At 34.6% G+C, this 22020-nt stretch overlaps 4 protein-coding genes, 1 long non-coding RNA gene and 1 other non-coding gene across 7 annotated transcripts; 1 reads left to right on the forward strand and 5 right to left on the reverse strand.

Moving 5' to 3' along the window:
• Positions 1-748: 748 nt before the first annotated feature.
• Positions 749-4525, reverse strand: LOC110731257 (mannan endo-1,4-beta-mannosidase 6-like). 2 transcript variants are annotated; one of them, XR_002513272.1, is made up of 6 exons: positions 3881-4524; positions 2960-3160; positions 2412-2534; positions 1845-2056; positions 1273-1755; positions 749-1191 (listed from the first exon to the last, which is right to left on the reverse strand). XR_002513272.1 is itself a non-coding variant. In XM_021911102.1 (5 exons), the coding sequence occupies exons 1-5, from the start codon at positions 4280-4282 to the stop codon at positions 1341-1343; spliced, it is 1353 nt and encodes a 450-aa protein (XP_021766794.1). In that variant the 5' UTR covers positions 4283-4525; the 3' UTR covers positions 749-1340. The 2 variants fall into 2 exon arrangements, 1 of the variants encoding a protein (XP_021766794.1); XM_021911102.1 differs by having other exon boundaries at positions 749-1755; positions 3881-4525.
• A 687-nt stretch (positions 4526-5212) lies between these two features.
• TRNAV-UAC lies at positions 5213-5285 on the reverse strand. Its single transcript has one exon. It is a non-coding gene; the product is annotated as a tRNA-Val (tRNA).
• A 57-nt stretch (positions 5286-5342) lies between these two features.
• Positions 5343-6957, reverse strand: LOC110731259 (BAG family molecular chaperone regulator 5, mitochondrial). Its single transcript, XM_021911105.1, has 2 exons — positions 6813-6957; positions 5343-6500 (listed from the first exon to the last, which is right to left on the reverse strand). The coding sequence occupies exons 1-2, from the start codon at positions 6848-6850 to the stop codon at positions 5861-5863; spliced, it is 678 nt and encodes a 225-aa protein (XP_021766797.1). The 5' UTR covers positions 6851-6957; the 3' UTR covers positions 5343-5860.
• A 46-nt stretch (positions 6958-7003) lies between these two features.
• On the reverse strand, positions 7004-12505 carry LOC110731258 (fumarylacetoacetase). The gene is made up of 14 exons (XM_021911103.1): positions 12143-12505; positions 10954-11032; positions 10734-10792; positions 10520-10644; positions 10362-10436; positions 9929-10007; positions 9638-9737; positions 9486-9545; positions 9330-9400; positions 9072-9134; positions 8837-8898; positions 8334-8430; positions 8102-8227; positions 7004-7263 (listed from the first exon to the last, which is right to left on the reverse strand). The coding sequence occupies exons 1-14, from the start codon at positions 12344-12346 to the stop codon at positions 7204-7206; spliced, it is 1260 nt and encodes a 419-aa protein (XP_021766795.1). The 5' UTR covers positions 12347-12505; the 3' UTR covers positions 7004-7203.
• Positions 12506-13925: 1420 nt separating this feature from the next.
• LOC110731261 lies at positions 13926-17733 on the forward strand. Its single transcript, XR_002513273.1, has 3 exons — positions 13926-14167; positions 16387-16584; positions 17053-17733. It is a non-coding gene; the product is annotated as an uncharacterized LOC110731261 (long non-coding RNA).
• A 349-nt stretch (positions 17734-18082) lies between these two features.
• LOC110731260 (umecyanin-like) lies at positions 18083-19652 on the reverse strand. Its single transcript, XM_021911106.1, has 2 exons — positions 19268-19652; positions 18083-18529 (listed from the first exon to the last, which is right to left on the reverse strand). Exons 1-2 carry the CDS (start codon positions 19452-19454, stop codon positions 18171-18173), a joined length of 546 nt encoding a protein of 181 aa, XP_021766798.1. The 5' UTR covers positions 19455-19652; the 3' UTR covers positions 18083-18170.
• Positions 19653-22020: the final 2368 nt, after the last annotated feature.

The following is a 22020-nucleotide window of genomic DNA, read 5'->3' on the forward strand; positions in this document are numbered from 1 at the left end:
GCAACGATAAGTACCCGAAATTATCTGACTGCAAGAAGTGCATGTCTAAGTGCAGGTGCAGCTGTGCTATGTAGATCAACGATTTGCCTTTTTTTTCTTTTCTTTTTTTTAGTTTCGCTTTTCATGATAATCGTCTCATCATCTTGATGTTGTGTGTCAAGTTTAGTTGTCTTTACTTGAGATGAAATACTTACTTTTCTAATTTGGCTATTTCACTTCCATGAATCTTGATTGAAACCCCCAAATGTTGAGTGATTTCTTGACAGCAATTCTTTACACTGGTTTAACACCGAGATTTTCTTGTTGAACCTGCAAAGACAGAATCAATATAGGTCATAAGAAATGCTAATTTGATATTTGAGTTTAATCTGAATTTTACTTGATTAGTATGATGAATATGATATAATCAGATGAAACTCTATCAAATTCCATTTCCAACCCTCAGGTCCATCTTCAGTCCCATATGAGATCATAAGATCAGAATCAGATGTTTTCTTGAATTTGCACAATTTTAATGCAATTATGTGTCGAATTATCCAATAAGTGAGGTTAATTGAACAGTCCGAAAAAATCAGATCAAACCGCAGTAATGCAGAAATAGACTGCAGCTTGACAACAATGAAAAGTAAATCCATGTAAATAAACAAAAATAATCTCCCATTCAAAACAAAGGATGGTGATTACTTTCATATCGTAAACATTGCTTCACATAAACCATGTTCAAACTCAAACTCAAACTCATCACTGCTTTTCTGAGTAACGGAAGCACGAATCACTGCCATCATTGTAAATCACTTCAGATTGAAAGTTCATTTACCATCAATACATTACAAAATTTTATTCTCTTTCCCAAGACAAGCACACGCGGACAATATAAGCTCTGACACAGTCACACAACTAAGCCTCCAACATTTACAGGTATGCTTAAAACCATACTCTATACTATACACAATTCAAAGAGATAAACATAAGTAGGGAAAGGGAAGAAAAAAAATGGCTATAACATGTTTTTCTGCCTTCTTCGATTCTCTCCTTGATATTTATGCAGCCAATAATTTAATAGAATTCATCAAAATTGGCATCTTCAAACTAAAGGCCTCTAAGACCAGCCATTATACTCTGCATATTTAGTTTCTGGCTTCATATTACCAAGACTAGGGTATTGGTGATAGACACTGTTACGTATCCAACCTGTTCAAGTGTCAGCAGAATCAGTATTATACGGAAAAACTTCCATATTTTTAGTCATAGTGAAATCTCAGGTGTACATACCCAAGTCAGCATGTTTAGAATGCTACACGGGTACATGAGGAGTTGAAGTTTCAATTCATGCCAGTCCATTAAGGCACAAGACCGGAGCAAGTATCTTCTCCATTAAGTTCTCCAGCAGATTTCCTTTTCCACATGATACTCTTTAGCCTGCATGATTGTTCTACAATCAGTTTATAGGTAGAAGGGTGATTCCATGCTACAACAGAAAATCTGTCTCCGAATTCCTCCATTCCTTCAACCAACAACTGCCATATCAAGGACCCAGCTCCTGCTTGACCCTTCTTGGCCGACTCAAAAATTTTATCATAGACAGTTCTCATCAAGTTATCACCATAATGACCATTTTCGCCTTTCACATATATTGGGTAGCCAACTTCAGTAAACAGAACAGGTTTCTTCAGGATATTCTCACTGTCACTGATATGAGAATCCAACCAGTGTGAAAGGAAATCCAGTTTTGCAGTAACATTTGCGTGTGGCATCCTATATTTTAACATGTAGAGTAAGGAATGAGAAGAAAAAAAAATTGAAGATTCAAGCAGTCAATTTTATCAAAGATCCGATTCACTAACCAGCTATCAGGGTATGCATGAACTGAAGCAAAGTCGATACCATCAATAGCTGAATTCTGTATGAAATCAGTTCCAAGCGAGGTAGCCCATTCTCCAGGATTTATTTTTGATTTTTCAACAGGTTTGGGTCCATAGAAACCTTCAAGACCAATGGTAACAAGATGCTTTTGGTCCAAACTCTTGGTATATGCTACCATCTCGGTAATCCAAGCCTATTGATGGATGTAAATTGTAAAAACAGGATGCATAAGTAAATGATGAAAAATTAAATAACTTGAATAAGATAAATCTTTTGTGCCAATCATTCATTTCAATGAAAACGGAAGGTTTAACTGCCAGAAATACCAAGAAAAAGTAGTACAGAATCAGGAGTGGCTCAGTTTGGCAAGTCACTGCTTCACTTAGATATGAGATCGAAGATCAGGTTACAATTCTCACTAAATGTAGCTATAGCTTGCCACACTATGCCACCCCAACAGAGAAAGCCTGATCTTTCTTAGGTTACCACCCCTCCTCCCCCCCCCCCCCCAAACACACACACACACACACACAAGATAGGAACCTTACCTGAAGAATGGAAGAACAAGAGTCAAAATCACATCGCGGCTCATTTATAAGTTCCCATGCAAATATGGCTGGTTCTTCAGAATATCTAACTCCACTTAAGGAGTTCTTTCTCGTTACAATGGCCTATAGCATTCAGAAACCAAGACGAGATAAATAGGTTGTGATAGCTATAGCTGAATTGACGATGAATCACTGAGCAACATAATTATGCTTAAGATATATGTTAAACCAATAATCCATGTGCATAAAGTGTAAACACCAACACCTGATTCATAATCCCCTCACAGTCATAATCCCCTCACAGCAATATTATCAGCACATTGGCAACAAGGTTGGTGATGTACATGTTCAAGCCTACTCTACTTCTACCACTATTACAGACTTGCAGTTATGCTGGTTAGTGGTTAAGATATCAACACACCAAAGCGCAATTGCAAGTTCAGTAACACATATAATAATCTGATCATTTAATTCTATAAAATTGTTCACGCCAGCAAATAAAAGATAGAAGGGCTCTTCTCCTACAAGAATATAATATAGTCAAGTACCTTGATATAAGCTTTATAATAGTCTTTAATTGTTGAATCTGCAAAGAAGGAATCAGCTGAGGATGAGATATTTACTACTCCAGCTTCTTGTGCCCATTTCACATACTGTGCTTTACCACCAAATGCATTGAGATTGTTTACTAGACTAAGAATCAATCTTACACCATTCTTCCTCGCTTCCACTATCACATAATCCAATCCCTGTTGCATAAAAAACCCAATACCATAGCATATTAATAACCAGATAGATATGAGTTAGGCAGAAAATCCACATATTTTTCTCTAAAGTGCATTGTATCATTTTCAAGTTGTTCATTCAATCAATCTACTTCCGGTCAGTGACATGGAACCTAATATACTCATAGCTAGATTAGCTACGCCGCCTATGCGTTTAGTAGCATTCCCCATTACTTCTGATACAGCACATAGCTTGATAGCATGAGCCTAACTGCTAAAGAACAAGCTCACCAATCATAAAAAACACATCTTGAGAGAGATTAGACGAACTCATACAATTTGATTTGAAAATATTAACTATGGTTAGAACTTCCTCTATAGGTCCAAAAGATAATTTAAGAAACTTTTTGACCATATTTTAAGTAACAAGCCAAATAACCTAAAAGTCTCCAAATTTACAAGTGAATATCTTATTTCTCTACATAATTCACCAAATTTTAAGTTACCATACTATAGTACTAAAACTACATTACTCGGGATGCCATCTAGCTTAGTTGATTAAGTCTCGAAATTTGATTCCACACTCTATCACAGTGTGGAATCAAATTCTGTCTATATCATTGCCCTTTAAGACTATCTATACACAAAAACAAATGCTACATTACTACAAAGTACAAAGAGCTCAATTAAACAGATAAAACAGGACAATTCACAAAAACAGAAGAGAGAAATCAAATAAGATACCTTGAGCACTCTTTCATTGAAAACCCCAGGAGAAATCTGCAAGGAATTCGGGCCGGGCCCATCACTGAAAGCCCAAGTACGGCAAACATTCAACCCCATTTGAGCACCTTTCTTAAGCATTCTAGAAACCTTTGATCTTGAAGGGTCCCACACACTTGCCTCCATCAACCAATAAGAATTCCACCCATTAACAAACACCCTTTGATCAATTTGATTATGGCTGTAGATTATGATGAAATTGGTGGAATTAACCCCAACAAAACCCATGTTTTTTTGCCAAAAAACAGTGGGAAATTCGAAAGTGAGCTGATTACTGAAATTGAGGAAGAGAAGTATAGCAATTGTAGCTATTCCTAGAATTGGGTAAGCGTATTTTTCTCTGAATTCGGAGTTGTTCTTCATTTTGTTTTTGGTAAAGAATGGAATTTGGGAAAGTGAAAGAGGTTTTTTGAGCAGTGGAAGTGAGGGTAACAAACACTTATTTTGTCGGTAGGCAACCGTCAGAGTTGGTGCAAGGAATAATTTTTTATGTTACTATTTCCTCAGTTTTTTTTAAAGTTGTATCTCGACATGCGATCCTATTAAATCGGGATCTTTTACTAATAAGATTGTAAAATATGATAATAACATCCTATAACATCCTGTTCTTTTTGCTAGCCAACATAATGGTATTAAGATCTTGACAAATTTTCTTTTAAGGTGAAAATAGGGTTAAAGGGGGTATTGGGAAAAATAAAGGCAAAATCACAAAAAAGAAAGCATGTTATGAGCCAAGAATGATGCAAATTAAAGTAATTGTGGGAAGGAAGGGTGGTTGGTGTTGGTGATGGACAGTGTATTTTAATTCAGAAAATATATTTCGTGATATTTTTTATGTGGAGGAAAAATAGATACTTATACGGTTATTGGTAGATTTTTAAGGTTTCATATGACACCCCTAAGGCCCTAACATTTACTTCAATTTTGAAAAAAATCCTGAAATTGCCCTAAAAACGTGGATTATAACCCTTAGTTTGGACCATATTTAACTCTTTGTCAAAAACGGAAATAATGCAAGGTGCTTTACATCACCCCACGAGACCTTAGGAGGTCATTTGGTGGTTTTACTCGTCCACTTTGCCTTTATATCATCAACATTAATGACCCATAAATACATTCTATAATATTACTTGACTCTTTGACACCCCTTAATATTCAAAAATTGTTTAGTTTTGTGTATTTATTTATATGCATTATGATTCATTTCGTATGATGCAAAATTAAGCATCGAGTTGCTTTCCCGGCAAAATTTTAAAAAATAATCAGTACACCGAAATTAAAGTTTCACCAGGATGTTGCTGCCCAGGATCGAACTGGAGACCTTCAGTGTGTAAGACTGACGTGATAACCACTACACCACAGCAACCTTGTCTGATAAAGTTCAGTGTTTAAAATTTTATATTGTTTTATTTATTTACAATACGAGATAACTTGCCTCATTTTCTGGCATCTGTAAACAATATTTGACTTGAACTTCAAAATAATACAATTTCTACTTTTTACAAGTACCTATCTTGTACAGCAACTTTTTTTGTTACAAATGTAGAATAAAAGTTCATTACAAAGTTTGGTCGATCAAAATTCAGAATTAAAACATTCATACAAAGCATCCTTAGCTATACCATTCAGTATACTAGCCATTCATCTTAGCTTCTCAAGAACTATAAGCAAGATTATACTAATTAGTACAGTATATTGCTGTCAAATGCTGCTCTAGACTCTTAGCAAGGATCCACATTAACTGTTGTTATCGCGATTTCATGGAACGAGCAATATGACCAAAATATTTCTCCTAATCAAGGAGATGCATATTGAATTGTTGTCGTCTTCAATTTTGCAGGCTGACAAGATTCATTAAGAATTAGAGAGTGAGTAGATACTACGAGTAGATAGGATAAGGGAACCACGGAATACATAACAGGTTATTATTGTTGTAATTTTTTAATAGTCGCGCAAAAACCTCTCTAAACATCGGAACCCCAAGTTATGAGCACAAAACCTTTCCAACTCCTCTCCACCTCTTTCTCTAATAACCCTCTCCTCAATTCCACCAAACCCCTCATCCCAATCCCTCCACAAATCCCAACCGTCCATTGCTCTGTGATCACCACAAATCCCATCCATCACCTCTTGCAACCCCACGATCCGACGGCTGACACGCTTCCTCAGCTCCCTTACACTTTGGTTAATCCCAGGAACAGAATCTAACTTCAACAGCTGAACCATCAAAGCCTCATTAATCCTCAGCTTCTCCTTTTCACTGCTCCTAACTGCATCCACAGTTTCCTGCCGTTGGATCACCCTCTCCAGCCTATCAACCTCAGCTTCAACGGCTTTGATCTTCTTCAGCAGGGCTCGGACCACGTAGGAACGGTAGGCTGCCTGTATCTTAGAAGCAGCAGCTGAGTGATCATGGAAATGGACGGTGATGGGGATGGGCGGCGAGGCGGGTGGCTTGATCGGAATTTCAGTGGATTTAGGGAGGGTAGAGTTGTCATTTCGGAAGGTGTAGGTGACAGTTGATGTTGAAGATGGTGAGAAACGAGCTTTACTGTTGGGGTTCATAGCCACCGACTGTGAGCTGAGAAAAGTAGAGAGAGAATGATGATAACAGAAAAGGTGGGCTGAAAATGATGTAGAAGACTAGAAAACTAGATAAAAAGGAAGAAGCTAAATTATGGAACACGTAACAATCAAGCTTTTTGACCTTGTATGTTGTAGATGATAATTTATACATGTGCCTGGTCATAATGGAGTAATGTTTGGTCCTACAAACATGTATTACTATATGTCTATAACCATCACCCCCATATGTGTTACAAAGGTCTACTCGAGATTGATGATGGTCGTATATTAGATGGTTACGGACTGTGGAATGCATAGAATTTGGTACCTCGAGTAGTAATTTAATCGCAGCCTTGGCAGGCGCATTCCATATACCAGGGTCTTTAGGGGAGCTTTAAGCCTTCTAACCCACCTGCTACTATATGAAGCATACTCCTCAGTCCTCACTATAACGGTAGGGATTTGAGGAAATACTAGACAAGCAAATAGGTCAATTCAAATTAGGAATTGAAGCACACAGAATGAATAATTGATATTACTAAATACAAATACACATATGTATAAGAGTACATACAGATTGTGACATGCTAATAGCCTGATTACTGATAGAAAGAATGTTGATCAGTTGTAAACACAGTGCTGAAATTCTGAACAAAAAGGACATTTTTATTTTCGGTAATATAGTCACTAGTACTAAATAGTAAATACAGCATGATTCGTTAGATAGATGGCAAAATCTTCCCAGAGCATGTTCCAAATCCAACGTTGTAACCATTCCCCTGCATAGAAACCTCCAAGATTAACATTTCTTCAAGAACATGTAAGGTTATTATGCTATGAGCGTACACTGACTCACTAACACGAACTTTTAGGTTCATCTGGACTACTGGGTATACCTTTGTGGCTGAGAGTCAAAATATAACCCAAAATAGGCAGGTTGATATGGATATTGTCATATTGTGTTACGGACAAGATATTAGGTGCTTCAAAGTCCAAACCAAGTTGAAAATATAATATCTAATGCTTTGTTCATTTCACCTAGATTCTTCTTTTATAGAGTAATTTATTGGTGCTAATATGAACTCATCTAAGCTTACAGCCTTACCTAACTTATCCCTTATCTAAACTGAAACTACTTTAATAAGGTGAAAAGAACAAATATCAACACTAGGAAGCAACTGAACATGTCCAAGATACAGAATTTTTGCTTGGGGAGCATAATACCAGAGTTCTTGTTAGGAAAGCAATACATACCATAGTTATAGCTGTGCTGATCAAAGATATCTCAAATAAATGTATACATACTTTCAGAATTAAAATATCAGCATTATACTGCCTTTGACCAAGCACTAAATTAATCATGATTCAGGAATTATTCTAAAACATCCAATACTTCAGCCAAGGTTTTGCAAGTTCATGAATTTTGTCTTGCACTTTGATTTTATAGTTGCTTTCAAACAGTAACTTCAAATTTAATGATCACGTGCATTTATGTCCATTTTTCAGAGTGAAAGTACAATGATGCACTAATGCAATGACCTCCATAAGAGCACAATACCAATTTTATTTAGCAAATTTGAAAATTTCCAAGGCATGGGAATTTTGAAGGTAACAAACCTTGCAAACCCCAGTGATAATGACCTCATCTCCATCTTCTAGGAATGTCCTAGATGTTCCATTCAAAGAGAGTGGCTTTTGTCCATTCCATGTTTTCTCCAACAAACACCCAACAGAATCAGGTTCCTGTCAGCAAATCAAACAGGATCAAAATCTCCCAACAATTTAGCACAACTACCAACAATAAATTCAATTTCCGGAAAGCTGTATATGAGCCATAACAAACACTTACAGGACCACTGATTGTACCAGTCCCAAGGAGATCACCAGGCCTTAGATTGCAACCATTAATTGTATGATGAGCAAGCTGCTGCGTCACTGTCCAGTACCTAAACCCCAAAAGAGAAAATAAGTTGCACAAACAAGATGGTTAAATCATCAAATGACAATTAGTATTGGATAACATCATAAATACTAGTAAGAACAAAAAAAAAATGAGGCTACACTCTACAGTTTGTACAGTAACAGGAAAAATAGGGAAACAGCAGTAGATTTCCCCCTACCATCCACAGCAAAACTTAGTAACAGATAAATGGCATAATTTGCAATTTTAAGATACTTTCCTCCTCTGTATTTGTAATTATCAGCTTACCAATTAGTATCAAATTAAAAATAATGGTGTCACCTTTATAAGTTTTATCCACTACAAGTCTACAATCATACCAAATATATACTACTTACCAAATGAGAGCCACAAACAGAAGAAAGGACAAAGAATGGATGTGAGATGCTTACAAATGGTTAAAATTACTCTTTGCTACTACACAAGGCTCCTGTCCAGCAGGTTTGAGTTGAACCTAGCAACCAAAAAATATCAATCTTTTATAAATAAATAAATAAAGCTAGAACTCAATACTAAATTTTTAGCAGACCAGACAACATAAGGATGTTGGATACTGCAGAACTAACCTAGAAATCAGGAATGGATCAATGTCAGAATTGAAAATTTATAAACAGAGCTACATAATACCTCCAATTGTATATCATAGTTTTTCGATGTCTTCTCAGCCAAATATGGCAATGGGGGAGGGTCCTACAGTTACACAGCAGTACCAAATCAGTGTACTCATCATCAACATGTATATTTGGTAAAAGTTCAATTTGAAGACAAGAAAGCGCATAAGTTGAAATGACAAATTTCAATTTTGTATATAAATTTTTCTCAGGTCTTCACTTTTTGATACAAATCAAAATCACCTAAAGGCCAGATAACTAACACATCAAATACCTGTTCTGGGACACCACATGCAAAAGGTTCAAGAGCATCTAGGGTCACAATCCATGGAGAAATAGTTGTACCTAAACAAAGAAATATGTTTCATTACTTCATAAACTCCAAATATGTTAAGTCAAATTAACTACATATTGAGGAAAAAAAACACACCAAAACTCTTCCCCAGGAAAGGTCCAAGAGGTACATATTCCCAACCTTGAATATCTCTAGCTGTGGAAAACATTTTCGTATATGACTAAACAATGTTTTTTGACAGAAAGAAGAAATCCAGACTGAAAAATAAAGTTAAGCAATATATCTACCACTCCAGTCATTCATCAGAACAAGCCCAAAGATATGATCAGAAGCATTATTAACGTCAATAGGCTTCCCCAATTCGTTTCCTGGACCAACTACTGCAGCCTGCAGTATCACAAGATTCCACATAGGCCGAGTATTGATTAGCACTATGTACATATATCAAAAAACATGGCCACTTCCACAACCAAAAGAGGAGTATCTTAGTAAAACTGATTCCACTGTTTATGGTCTCTTAACTCTGAAAATATTATGCTTGTATAAATAAAAGTAGAGAAGAGAGCTACAGCTTATACCATTTCTAGCTCAAAATCCAACTTCCGTGAGGGCCCAAAGTAAGGAGATGGCGAGTTAGGAGTTGGAGGTCCCTGCCCTCTGATAAGAAAAACAGAATGATGAATTTGATAAATTAATAGAATAGAAAATTTTATGACTTATCATATAGATACTTCTAGAGGTGTGTAAGAGAAGAAGAGCTCAATCAATAAATGCTGCTAGCTTTTGATGGGATGTTGCATACCAACATGGTATAAATGAACAATGAACCAACAATATATAAGTATCACATTTCTTTTCATTTTTTTGGAGGCAAAGTATAACTGTATATCAAATTTTCATGGGCATACAAATTATGTTTAATAATTTTTTGCTGCAGTGAAATATATTGCTTCTGCAATTGGAAAAGAAAATGAGAAGTAAAATGATCAGAAATACAACTAGAAATCAGACCTTGGTCTCACTATATCAGTTCCGGAGATGACAACAGAAGATGCACGCCCATGATAAGCAATAGGAATATAGTACCTACCCAATTTTCAATCAATATCATTGAGCAACATATTCAGCTTAACAACAGCATTTCTTTAGGAATATCACTCATGTCATACCAGTTCAAATTAATGGCATTCTCTGGGCCACGGAATATGAGCCCACAATTCTTTGCATGATGCTTGGATGAGAAGAAGTCAGTGTAATCTCCAATGGTCATAGGTACAAGCATCTCCACCTTGCTCTAAACAAGGAGGTTATAAATATTTAGAACAGTTATACACCACATAAAATAGTCTAGCTTAAAATTGCCATGTCACAGGAGTAGTTTACCATAGGAATAAGTGCTTCCTGCCTCAAACTTGCATTGTCACGCAATGTTGGCTCACTTTCTGTAGCCAAAAATATAAAGCAATAGGTCAAAATTTTCCCAGCCTAATCTTGCAGGTTGAAATCTTGGAATTCCAACAAAGCTTATGTCCTTTTAATTGAGAAAGTTAGATTTTATATGGATCGAGCAACTAGGTAGATGAAACAAGGAGATCCCGCATACCTGATAGTAGCTTCTGAATGGTTGCACGTGCCTCCTTCCACGCAGGTCGTCCCATTGCCATAAATTTATTGAGTGTAGGCTATATTCATAACAAAGAAGCTATTATAAGCAGTTTGCAATAATATAGAAGACATAGCTAAAACCAAAAATGTTTGACAGCATTGGAAGAAAGAAAATGATGTAGTATTTGCATGTCATAATTAGACATGATTTTCAATTTTTCAAACATCATTGAGATGTAGCGCGCAAATTATCAACAGGGTTGCTTAATAGTTCAGAAATATCATTATTTAAAAACAAATTACTATAAATTCATGCATCTCGAAGAAAAACAGTTTTCAAGCAGCTCGAGTTCTGCATATCACATGATTCAATATTTCCATTAATAAATTGTTAATCAGCACCTCTTTTCATTTTCCCACCAAAGAAATTTAAACTAATCATCTATCTATTGGTCAGAATTCACCTTAATTAGAGACTACTATGTACTGTACTAAAATTTCAACACAAAACATTGCACTTAAATAAATAAATTGCTTGATAAAGTCGAGTAAATCATCCTTAACCCAATGCTAAACTAAGAAAATAAATTTTCAGCACAAATTCAAGAACTACACCCAAACATAAAACATGCATACAAAATAGTAAATCCAGATGTATCATTTCCTGATAACCAATTTAGACTTATGGCAAAAACTACTGTACTCCGAATGTATCATACAATATACATTAGGCTCCGTCACCCCAAATCAAATAAAGTCAACTTTGCGATGTGATGACTCTCAAATTGAAGTGACCAAGTATGCTAGTATGTACAAATTACAATACACCTGTTGTATCCAATGACCTAAAGTTTTGATCATAATCTCATAACACTTCATCACCCCAAATCACATAAAATCAACTTCATTTACATAATCTGAAGCTACATTTACATTACCGTGTGTCCAAATTACTATACACCTGTCGTATACAAGACCTACAATTTTGACAATCTAAAATCACAGCACAATTTCAACAAATTAACGGCACATAAATAAAATCTAACACAAAAATCCACACAAATATAAACAAATTAAAACATACAACAAACAAAATCCAACAACAACAACATCAAAATCGCATGACTAAATTTTGACAATTTTGACCAAAATTACAATCGTTGAAGAATTGAAAAACAAAAGAAGACCTGATTGAAGCAGTCGGAACCATTGAGAAGTGGACCGGAGAATAAACCGGCGGAAGAGATTTCAGAGAGGTCAAGGACGAAGTCGCCGATGGCAACGCCGGGTCGAGGAGGTGAAGCGGGTTCGGGCTTGAAAACACCGTAAGGAAGGTTCTGGATAGGGAAGTCGGATTCCGGTGAGACATCGATGAAGGATTTCGCCGCCATTTTTTCCGGCGAAGTAGAGAGAGAAAGAGAGAGTGAGGTTGGTGGAGGAGAGAGAGTGAAGAAGGTGTCGTAAGAATGGTACCTAACTCGGAATTTAATGTTGTAACTTGTAAGCAGGAGAAGGACTTGTAGGAGTATTACACGGCAACCAAATTTAACCGGCGGAATTGTTGACGAGTAGATTTTGAATTGTTAAATGCCACAATCAAATTACTCAAATGGTGGTATTAAATGACCTCAATACCCCCGTCGTTACTTACATTCACACAATTGTCAAAATTTGACCTCACATCACACTAAGGGTTTGTTCACATTTACTTAACTTAGTTGAACTAAACTAAACTAATTAGAGTTGAACTGAACTGAATTGAACTAAATTGAGCTAAAATGAATATTTTATGAGAGAAGAAAAATAGGAATTGAACTGAAATTAAGCTGAAGTGAACAAGCCCTTTAGGGTCTGTTCACGTTTACTGGACTAGAATGAACTGAACTAAATTGAGGGCCTGTTCTCTTACGTTGAAATTCAGTTCAGCTCAGTTCAGTTCAATTCAGTTCAGCTCCTAATTTCCTTCTCTTATAAAATATTCATTTCAGTTCAGTTCAGCTCCTAATTTCCTTCTCTTATAAAATATTCAGTTCAGTTCAGTTCAGCTCAGCTCAGTTTAGCTCAATTCAGCTGAGTTCAATCAATGAGAACAGGCCCTGAGTTGATTGGAGCTGAAGTGTACTTAATTGAACTGATTGGAGCTGAAGTTAACTGAATTGAGCTAAGGTGAAATGAATATTTTATGAGAGAGGGAAATTAGAAGCTAAACTAATTGGAGCTGAACTAAACTGAAATTAAGTAAATGTGAACAAGCCCCAAGTCACTAATCTTGAGTCCTTCGACCATCCATGGCATCACCATTGTAACTCCATCTTAAGGCACTTACATTATTTTTTTGCTAATTCTGAGCTCAATTCAGTTCCTTAAGACTTAAAATGACCCCTAAAACCTTTACTGAATATTTTTCGACACGTAAACTGATGAAAAAGTTAAATCAAAATGCAATTTACAATGTATTAGAACTTTTGAATTACAATTTACAATTTTTGTTAAATAACTGCAATTTATAGATTACTAACTTTAAATAGATGCAATTTACAAATTTTTTATTCTGGCAAGTAAAAATTTTTAAATGGACCTAGTTCACACTAATTTATTGTGGACCACTAACATTAGAGAAAGTATAGTTGTTTTATTAATAAAAAAAAGGGGTTACTATAATTAAAAAAGAGGTCACTATGTTGAAATAAAAATCATTTTGGTAATATATAGGCCTAAGTGGTTATTTTTGTAATGAAATATTTTATATACGGATCAATATGAATCATAAAGGCCCCTATATTAAAATTAAGATAATAGCGTCCTATTTCAAGTTTATAATATTATTAAACGTTGTATTAGTTTTAATAAAGGTTACTATGTTAAAAATAATAGTCACTATGTTCAATATAATGTCAGTTGCGTGTGTATAGACTTCGGGTCCACGCAAGTCTTTTTGTCTTGTAAGATGGGTTTAGCCCATAAACAAAAACTTCAGGTAGAATTCATGAAATCTTTGCCACCTTTATTGACGCTTTATACCCAACTCAGCCTACTTTCGCGGCAAAAGAATCTCTTAAACAAAAACTGACAAACCCTAATTCTTCGACTACAATCCCTAATTCTGAATAATCCTCTTCCAATTTCCAGAAATTCCTGCCACTAAACCTCAGCGATGTCGCACGATTTAATGCTGAATGCCCTGAGGCTAACATCTGGATCAAACAATTACGGTTAATCTTCTCTATCATTTTTATCCTCATTTGATTATCTTCTGTTGAATTGAATTAAATTAATTTGAATATTGAATGTTGAATTTTGTAGAAGAATTTCTGTTTATGTATTTGATCACTTTTCTTAATTGTTTATTAATATTTGGATTGAGGAAACAATGTTGTTGATAAATTCTTAGCTTTTTAGAGTAAAATTTATTGTAATTAGTTTATCAATAATTCTGAAGTGTTTCTGTGAGAGTGGATCAATTTGTCTACTTTGAAGTAGGGTGGTCAGGTTGATAAGTTGCTCTTTCCGGCTTGCTCAAATTTTGTATGAAAGTATGTGAATGGTGTGGGATGGGAGTTTGTTGATGTGTTGCTGCCCTGGAAAGAAATATCAAATATGTTTACGGCTTCTAGTTACCGCGATTTGTGCTCGTTTAGTGGATGCTAGATGAGCAAGTACAGTGAGAATGAGACTAATGGGAGGAGTAACTATTTTATTGCTATGTGTATTGAGGGAGAGCGTAATTGAGGATCTCGGTGTAAGGTATTGCGGAGTACAACTTTACAAGTAAAGTAGGGAAGGTGATCTGAAGTTCTAAACATCAAATTTGCTGAGTAGATGAATGTACTCTTCTATTTTATGCCCATATTTTGCCTGTTTTTTTTCCTTATTATTACTCTTTGGCCTTCGTCTCATCATGAACTATACATTTTGGTTAGAGATGAAGATTAAGAATGGTTGTTAAATGTATGGTTAAAGTGTCAAAAGATAACTTGTTTGGGAAAAGGGAAAAGATTGATGAGATGGAGAGAAAGATTGATGGGATGGAGTGATTGATGATATGGAGTATTAGATTGTTAAGTTTTTTCCTTATTATTACTCTTTGGCCTTTGTCTCACCATGAAGTTTATTTGGCTCTGTTAGTAAATTATGTTATCCCATTTATTTGGGATAATGTTTGGGATAACATAGAGTTCTTTTTCAACAAGATTAAATGGATTCCTGATTCTCAAGTTACTTTGTTAAGGCAGACTAACATGTTTGGAAGCATCAGTGGAATATAGCTTAGAACATGAAATGTTGCAACAATGCAACATACCCTCTTCTCAAATGTTTGTATAGTTTTGACTGTTTTTTCAAGGATTTTTGGGATTTTTTCCCCTTATTACGATATATGATAAAATGTTTACTAAATTAAGGACTGGTATGTATTTCCAGGGTCAGTTTGATACAATGTGAAATACGTTGTATGCAAAGAAATGAATTTCCTTAGCTGAATTAGGTTTAGGCTAGTGTATTTGAATACAACCTTTATCAGCTTTTTGGACAACTGCACACGTGCCTATTATTTTGGACCTAATCTGGGCAAATAACTGACCATTTGATTTACCTCCTCCACCCCCCCCCCCCCTCTCCTCCCTCTCTCTTTTCTATCTCTGTCACTCTGGTTTGAACAAGGGGTTGGTCAGTTGGGGAGGGGAAAGGGTCTACTATTGAAAGCTTGTAATCACTAATCATTGTGCTGTTTTGTATTGAAGTCCCTAGTTATATTATATTCTAATTTATCACCATAATTTCTTATTTTTCAGGACAAGAATGCTTGCTTACAAGCAAGTTGTTTGTGTCAATGTTAATCAGTGATAATGTGACCAAATTGGAGAAGTTGATTAATTTTTTGGGATCTGAAGTGGAAATTTAGCAAGATATTGGGCTGGATGGTGCTTCCTATTAATATTGAACTGAAATTGTGCAGTATAGTTTTCAGTTATTCATTGCTTAAAAGTGAATGAAATTTGAAGGGGGAGGAACAAATGAATCCATTATAATGTCATCTTAGTATGGTTTGCACCCCACTAAAAAGTGTAATGAAGCTATGTTACTCACTTACTCAGACTCTTGTGTCAGGCATTGCTATGTTTCAGACATTACTATTATATGAAAATGACCTACTTTTAGCTCAGAGTAAAGTGTGAAGTATTAATAAGGTCATGTAACATCTCTTAAGGCTGTATCGATACCTTCCTGCTCTTAGCAATTGTAGGTTATTCCGTTTTGGCTGTGGAAGGTAGTGTAATTGGGGTCCTTGAGGGTGATCTTTCAATTTTTTTGTTTATTTATTTTTAATATTTGAAGTGAATCTTCTCATTAGAAAGGCTTTTATGAAGGGGTGCAAAAGAAACACAACATTAACAAGTCATGCTTCTGACTGTTTTTTTGTGGAATCATCTAGGTGGTACATCTACTTCAGGCATTCCTGCTTCAGCTACAACACCATCGTCTATGGAGGCTAGTACATCTACTTCAGGCACGCTTGCTCAGGGCCCTAAAGATCTTAGAAGAGGAAATTGGAGCTATATTGTTGCAATATGGACCTGTAACCACTAGGGATCTTGTGGGTGCATTCAAAGAAAGATTAAAGACACAACAGGTACATATTAATGTATTATTTCCTTTTTACCTGAGACACATTGTTGGTTGCTTGATGTTATCATTGAATTGCAAGGATCTGAAGTATGGTTCTTGTAGAAATTTATGATGGTTTATTTTATCTTGAAATATTAGTAATTCCTCAAAATACACTTGTAACACATTAGTTTTATGATTGTTATCTCTTTCCTCCCTGAACAAAAGGTTGCCTCCCAAATTACTTTAGGTTAAATTTGTGTTCAGCAGTTTTATATGATCAATTATAATGTTTTTGTTGTTATCCAAAATGATATGGTTAAATTAAGATGTGAAACCCTGATGTCTTCCTATTTATTGCTTTCCCCTCATACTTTGTCGTAGCTGTTATGGCTGTATGCCCGTATACTTCCCTGGCTTACTTAAGTACGCCAAATGATTAAAAATGCTTTGTCTGATTCTGTTTCCTAAACCCATAATTAATTTTCTGCAGGATTTAATAGCATTTGCTTACATTTTGAAAAGGATCTCCAGGTTGCTGAAGATCGATAACAAGAATTATGTTGTGCTAAAGGAATGGGGCAATATAAGTATATAACCTGATTATTGTCTACTTTAATCCAGCCAAAAAAAAAAAAAAAAAAAAAAAGAGAGAGAGAGAGAGAGAGAGAGAGACACGCTATTGTTTAGATTTGTGAACAACTTTTTTCCATGGTATCAAGAGAAATGTAAAGATGTAGAATTCATATGCTGCCTAAACTCGTCATACAGATAATGTTTGATTAACATCAGTGTGAAAATATCGTCTACAACTTACAAGACTACAAGGGGATTGATTTTTTCCAGAGCACAGAAATCGAACGAACTCAGTTTAAAGAGTTTGCTGAGATTATCGGTTTCATAAAAGAGTGCAACCTAATGTTCTCAGGAGAAACTGTGGATATTGTTTTTTTGGGCGTGAATGGTGATCATCAACTTTCATATATAAACAATCATGTGAAGAGATAATCTGAACTATTGTACATTTTTTTTCAACAACTTTTTTCAGTTTTTTACCGCTAAGAGAGTTGCAAAGAATAAATGATACCTACGGTATGTGATACGGAGTATAAGGTCTCAACTCCAATCCCACATCTCAAGATGTTATGAGTAAGGTTCTCTTCTCTTCAGCTTATTTTTAGTTATGTTATGTTTAGTTCAGTTCCAATCAGACGATCAGTTCAATTAAGTTTCTAATTTCCTTCTCTCATAATATATTTAATTCAATTTAGTTCAACTGTAGTCCGTTCATTTCAACTCAATTCAGTAAATTAAAATAGCCTAAATGAGAGTATCTAAAGTGCTCTTTGTTGCATCTACAAGATAACAGTTGCAACAACTTCCACAAGTTCAAAACTCAGAATTCTCTCTCTCTCTCTCTTTTTTTTTTTTTTTTTTTTTTTTTTTCTTGACAAAACTCAGAATTCAACTTGTCACTACCACATGAAATAGAGAATAAGACTAATTTAGGCAACAATGCACCATAACAAATCACAATAATACTTTTTTTTTTTTTTTAATATTTAAGTTCAAACAAAAAGTAATAAGAAGTTAATAAAAATGATAATATACTTATATCCCCATATAATAGAAAATGATTGTAGCAATAATCATGAAAGTGGGCCCACAAATCTTAGTTGAAGAAGATGGAGCAGTGGGTTCTTGGGCCAAGACAGAATTCCATGATGATGTTGATGATTGAATCACAGCCGTTGATTTGGACTTGATCTCAACAGGAAGCTTTAACCCTTTTTTACAACTTTCAGAATTTGTACTTGCGAAGTAGCGGATCCCTTCCTCTTCTAGTGAGATTTTATCTAAGCCGTTGTCATAAATTTTGATTGGTTTGCTCAAATCACACGACTCAAATTCATCCTTGCTTTTTAACTCGACTATCTTGTCTTCGTCTAAGCCACTAGAGTAGGCAAACCCTGTGAATTAGCCACGTCAAAAAGGTTTTGCTAGATTAAATTAGGGACTGTAATTTCAAACGTGGTACACATATTATTGATACATACTTTAAACAAGATCATCTTACCATCATAAGACAACTTTATAAGTAGATTGTTCTAAAAATGATCAAATTAGACACAAATATTTCTCTAATCAGTAACGAAAAAGAAAGCAATTAGCATTTGATATGATATTTTAAAATTATTAGTCACGTAGTCTATAACTATTAGCTACCAATCTTGATAACATGTATCAACACATAATAGACATGAATTTAAATTCATATATGGCATACTTGTATAATTTACCAAGTTAGTATCTATGTACACAAATTGAGTCATGGGCAATTGGGCATCAACCCTAATAGGGCTAATATAGAAATAATTAGGCAATCACTCTCCCAATTGACAAAATCATGGGGTTTCTCAGTAACATCTCCAATATTCCAAAACTATTTGAAAAAAAAAAAAAAAAAAACTCTTTTTATTTTCACTAACCTCCTAAAAACCCCTAACAACTCAAGTTAATTGCACGAAATTGGTCTAGTAAAAATATCAAAACCAACTCTAAAACTTTGATAGAATATAAAAAACCAATCGAGTTTATGGTTAGAATCTCATAATCAGTTTTTTTATTCTATCAAAAATGATACAAACACGAGTTCAAGAAATAGAAATTGTAAAGACACAAAGATGAAGTAGTGTAAGAAAGCATACATAGGAAGTCCCCAACAACAAAACTCCGGCCAGCAGCCCACGAGGCGATATCGGAAGCGAGTTCCCAACCACGATCATCTCCGACGACGTGGTGAACTTGAGCCTCGGCCTTTTTGCCACCAAAAACAAACACAAACACCATCATCAACAACAATAACATGAACAAGTTTTTCTTTACGCAACCCATTTTTTGCACAATTTCACAAGTGGTAGAAATTAAAAATGCAACAAAAAGTGTAAAGGGAGTTTATAAACAGCAAAAAATAAGAGTGAATAAGAAGCCTAAATATTATTATTACAACTACCAGTACCCTTTTTATATTTTTCTCATAGCCTTACTACAACTACCAGTCTCTTTTTATCTATCTTTCAAACTCACTTTTCAGTTATTTAATTTGATTTATTTTAATTTTATTTGTAGTTTTTGTTTTATTTTGCTTGTTACGTACTTTCACTTTTGTACAAAGTAAAGGATGTTTCAAGGCAGTTTCCTAAGGGACCTATGTATTTGTCACAAGTATTTAAATTAGTGAGGTGTATTTCTTGCCTACTAAATTTAACATTATTAGGAAAATCTTGGAATTATTGATTAAAGAGACAAAATGAAAACCAATAGAAAAAAAAATGAAAGCTCCAAATAAATAGAGTTATACAGAGTATTGTATTGAATTATTGAAATACAATCAAAATGGTGTGATAACATTCTTTTTTTTTTAGGAAAAAACAAAAGATATTTAGTCCCGCTAGTTAAGTTTTGCCTCCTTTCTACTCAACTTATTCAAAATTTTAAATTACATAGTCGACGAGTATAAGATAGAGTTAAGCACAAATTTAGGTACTCAATTCTTCCTTTTTTCACCGTTTAGGTACTTAATTTTTTTTTACTTTGTTTTTGGGTACTGAGTTAAGAAATCCGGCCAAAAAAAATAAATCAGCCTAAGAATTCAGTACCTTTGGTTAAAGAATTCAATACCTTGGTTAAGAGAAAGTGGGCCCCACCCGATTAAAAAAATTTGCGGGTCACCCTTAATTTTTTTTTCCTTTCTTATTCTTTATTCCCCCTTTTTGCTCCCTTTATTCTTTCCTTCTCTGGAAATTCTGCTGCGTCATTGTCGAAGAACACGAGCAAGCTTGGGCTCGATTCTGGGGAAAACGACACCAAAAGCCGCCATTTTTTTGAGGTAAGCTCAATTACTCATGGATTATGTTGATATTTTGATATAAATTTTGAATTTTTTGCCCATTTCTTGATGTTATTTGTAAACTAGGGTTTTCGATTTTTTGGGGTTTTTTTTGAACAAATTGATGATGTCGATTTCTTGTGTTTTTATGTTAAATTTGTTGCTTTGTTGTTGTTTGTTGTTGGATTAAGCTAGCAGCAGCAGGGGAAGAACCTAGCAGCAGCTTCTGTTTCTGTTTTTTTTTTAAAAGATTTTTATTTCTAAAAAATCTGGGAAAACCTTGTTGAAGAATTTGTGCCTAAATAGACATGGTGAATGAACCTGTTTTGATGATATTTATTGATGGTGTACTGCTACAGCTTCTGCGTTGTTGTTTTTGGGTTTTTTTTTTTTTTTTTTTATTGAAATTGAATCAGGAAAAATCGTTTTGGATGAAGTTTGTTAAGAAAACATGGTGTGCTGCTAGTGTTTCACTGTTTTGCAGGTGTTTTCATGGCATTTTTTAGCCAAGTTCATGCCCCTTTAAATAGAGTAATAACGGCTAATTTATGAGTCAAAGTTAAGAATTTTTTTTTTAAATATTAATTTTTTAATTAGGTATGGTTAGTGATGAGTTAGTGGTGAGTTAGTTCACCTGAAAATCACTTTGGGTACCCAAAAGCAAAGCAAAAAAAATTGAGTACCTAAAAGGTGAAGAAAGGAAGAATTGAGTACCTAATTGTACTCTTAACTCGTATAAGATAAGTTGTTTATCACTTTTTTTTTTTAATTTTTTTTTTTAAAGAAAGATAAGTTTGTCGCACAACATATTACATATGATTGATAGGAATAATAAGTTAATTCTAGTTCAAATAAAAAAATTTCTAAGTGAAGTGGTTAATGGTTATATATTGATATATTAAATTGATAACGGAAGTTGTGAAAGAATAATATGAATGAATTAAGCATGAGCATATGAATAGGCAAAAAATATGGTATGGCAAGATCATATTCTAACCACTCAAAGTTACTTCATGTTAATACTAAAAAGTAATATTGTATCGATATTTAGGCCCTGTTTGGTTTGATGTAAAAGATTTTCATGGAAAATGAATTTTTTATTTTTTCCCATTTTCCTTTGTTTGGTTTGTTAAGGAGTGGAAAACAATTTTTCAAGGGTGGAAAATTCCATCCTTAATGATGGAAAACATTTTCTTTCCAAAAACAAGGGAAGCCACATTTTCCTCTCTCCTCCTTACCTCTTTTTTTACTTCCCTCTCATTCATCCTTACATTTCCACTCTTATTTTTTATTTTTCTTGGACTTTTCTTGTATGCAACCAAACAAAGGAAAACTAATTTGCAATTGTGTTTTTCCTTGAAAATATGTTTTCCATGAAAACTAATTTTCCATTGAAAATGTTTTACATTAAACCAAACGGGGCCTTAAAGTAAAATACTTACGGCTTGTTTTGTAGCAACTAGCAAGTAATTAAACGTGGTAATAGACTAATAGGAAAGAAATTTAAAGTGTAATTTAGAATGAACTACAACCTATAGGCTATAATCTCCGTATGAATCCAATCTCACCCCC

The sequence above is a fragment of the Chenopodium quinoa genome, unplaced genomic scaffold (genome assembly GCF_001683475.1).
Source record: "Chenopodium quinoa cultivar QQ74 unplaced genomic scaffold, ASM168347v1, whole genome shotgun sequence".
Lineage (NCBI taxonomy): Eukaryota > Viridiplantae > Streptophyta > Magnoliopsida > Caryophyllales > Amaranthaceae > Chenopodium > Chenopodium quinoa.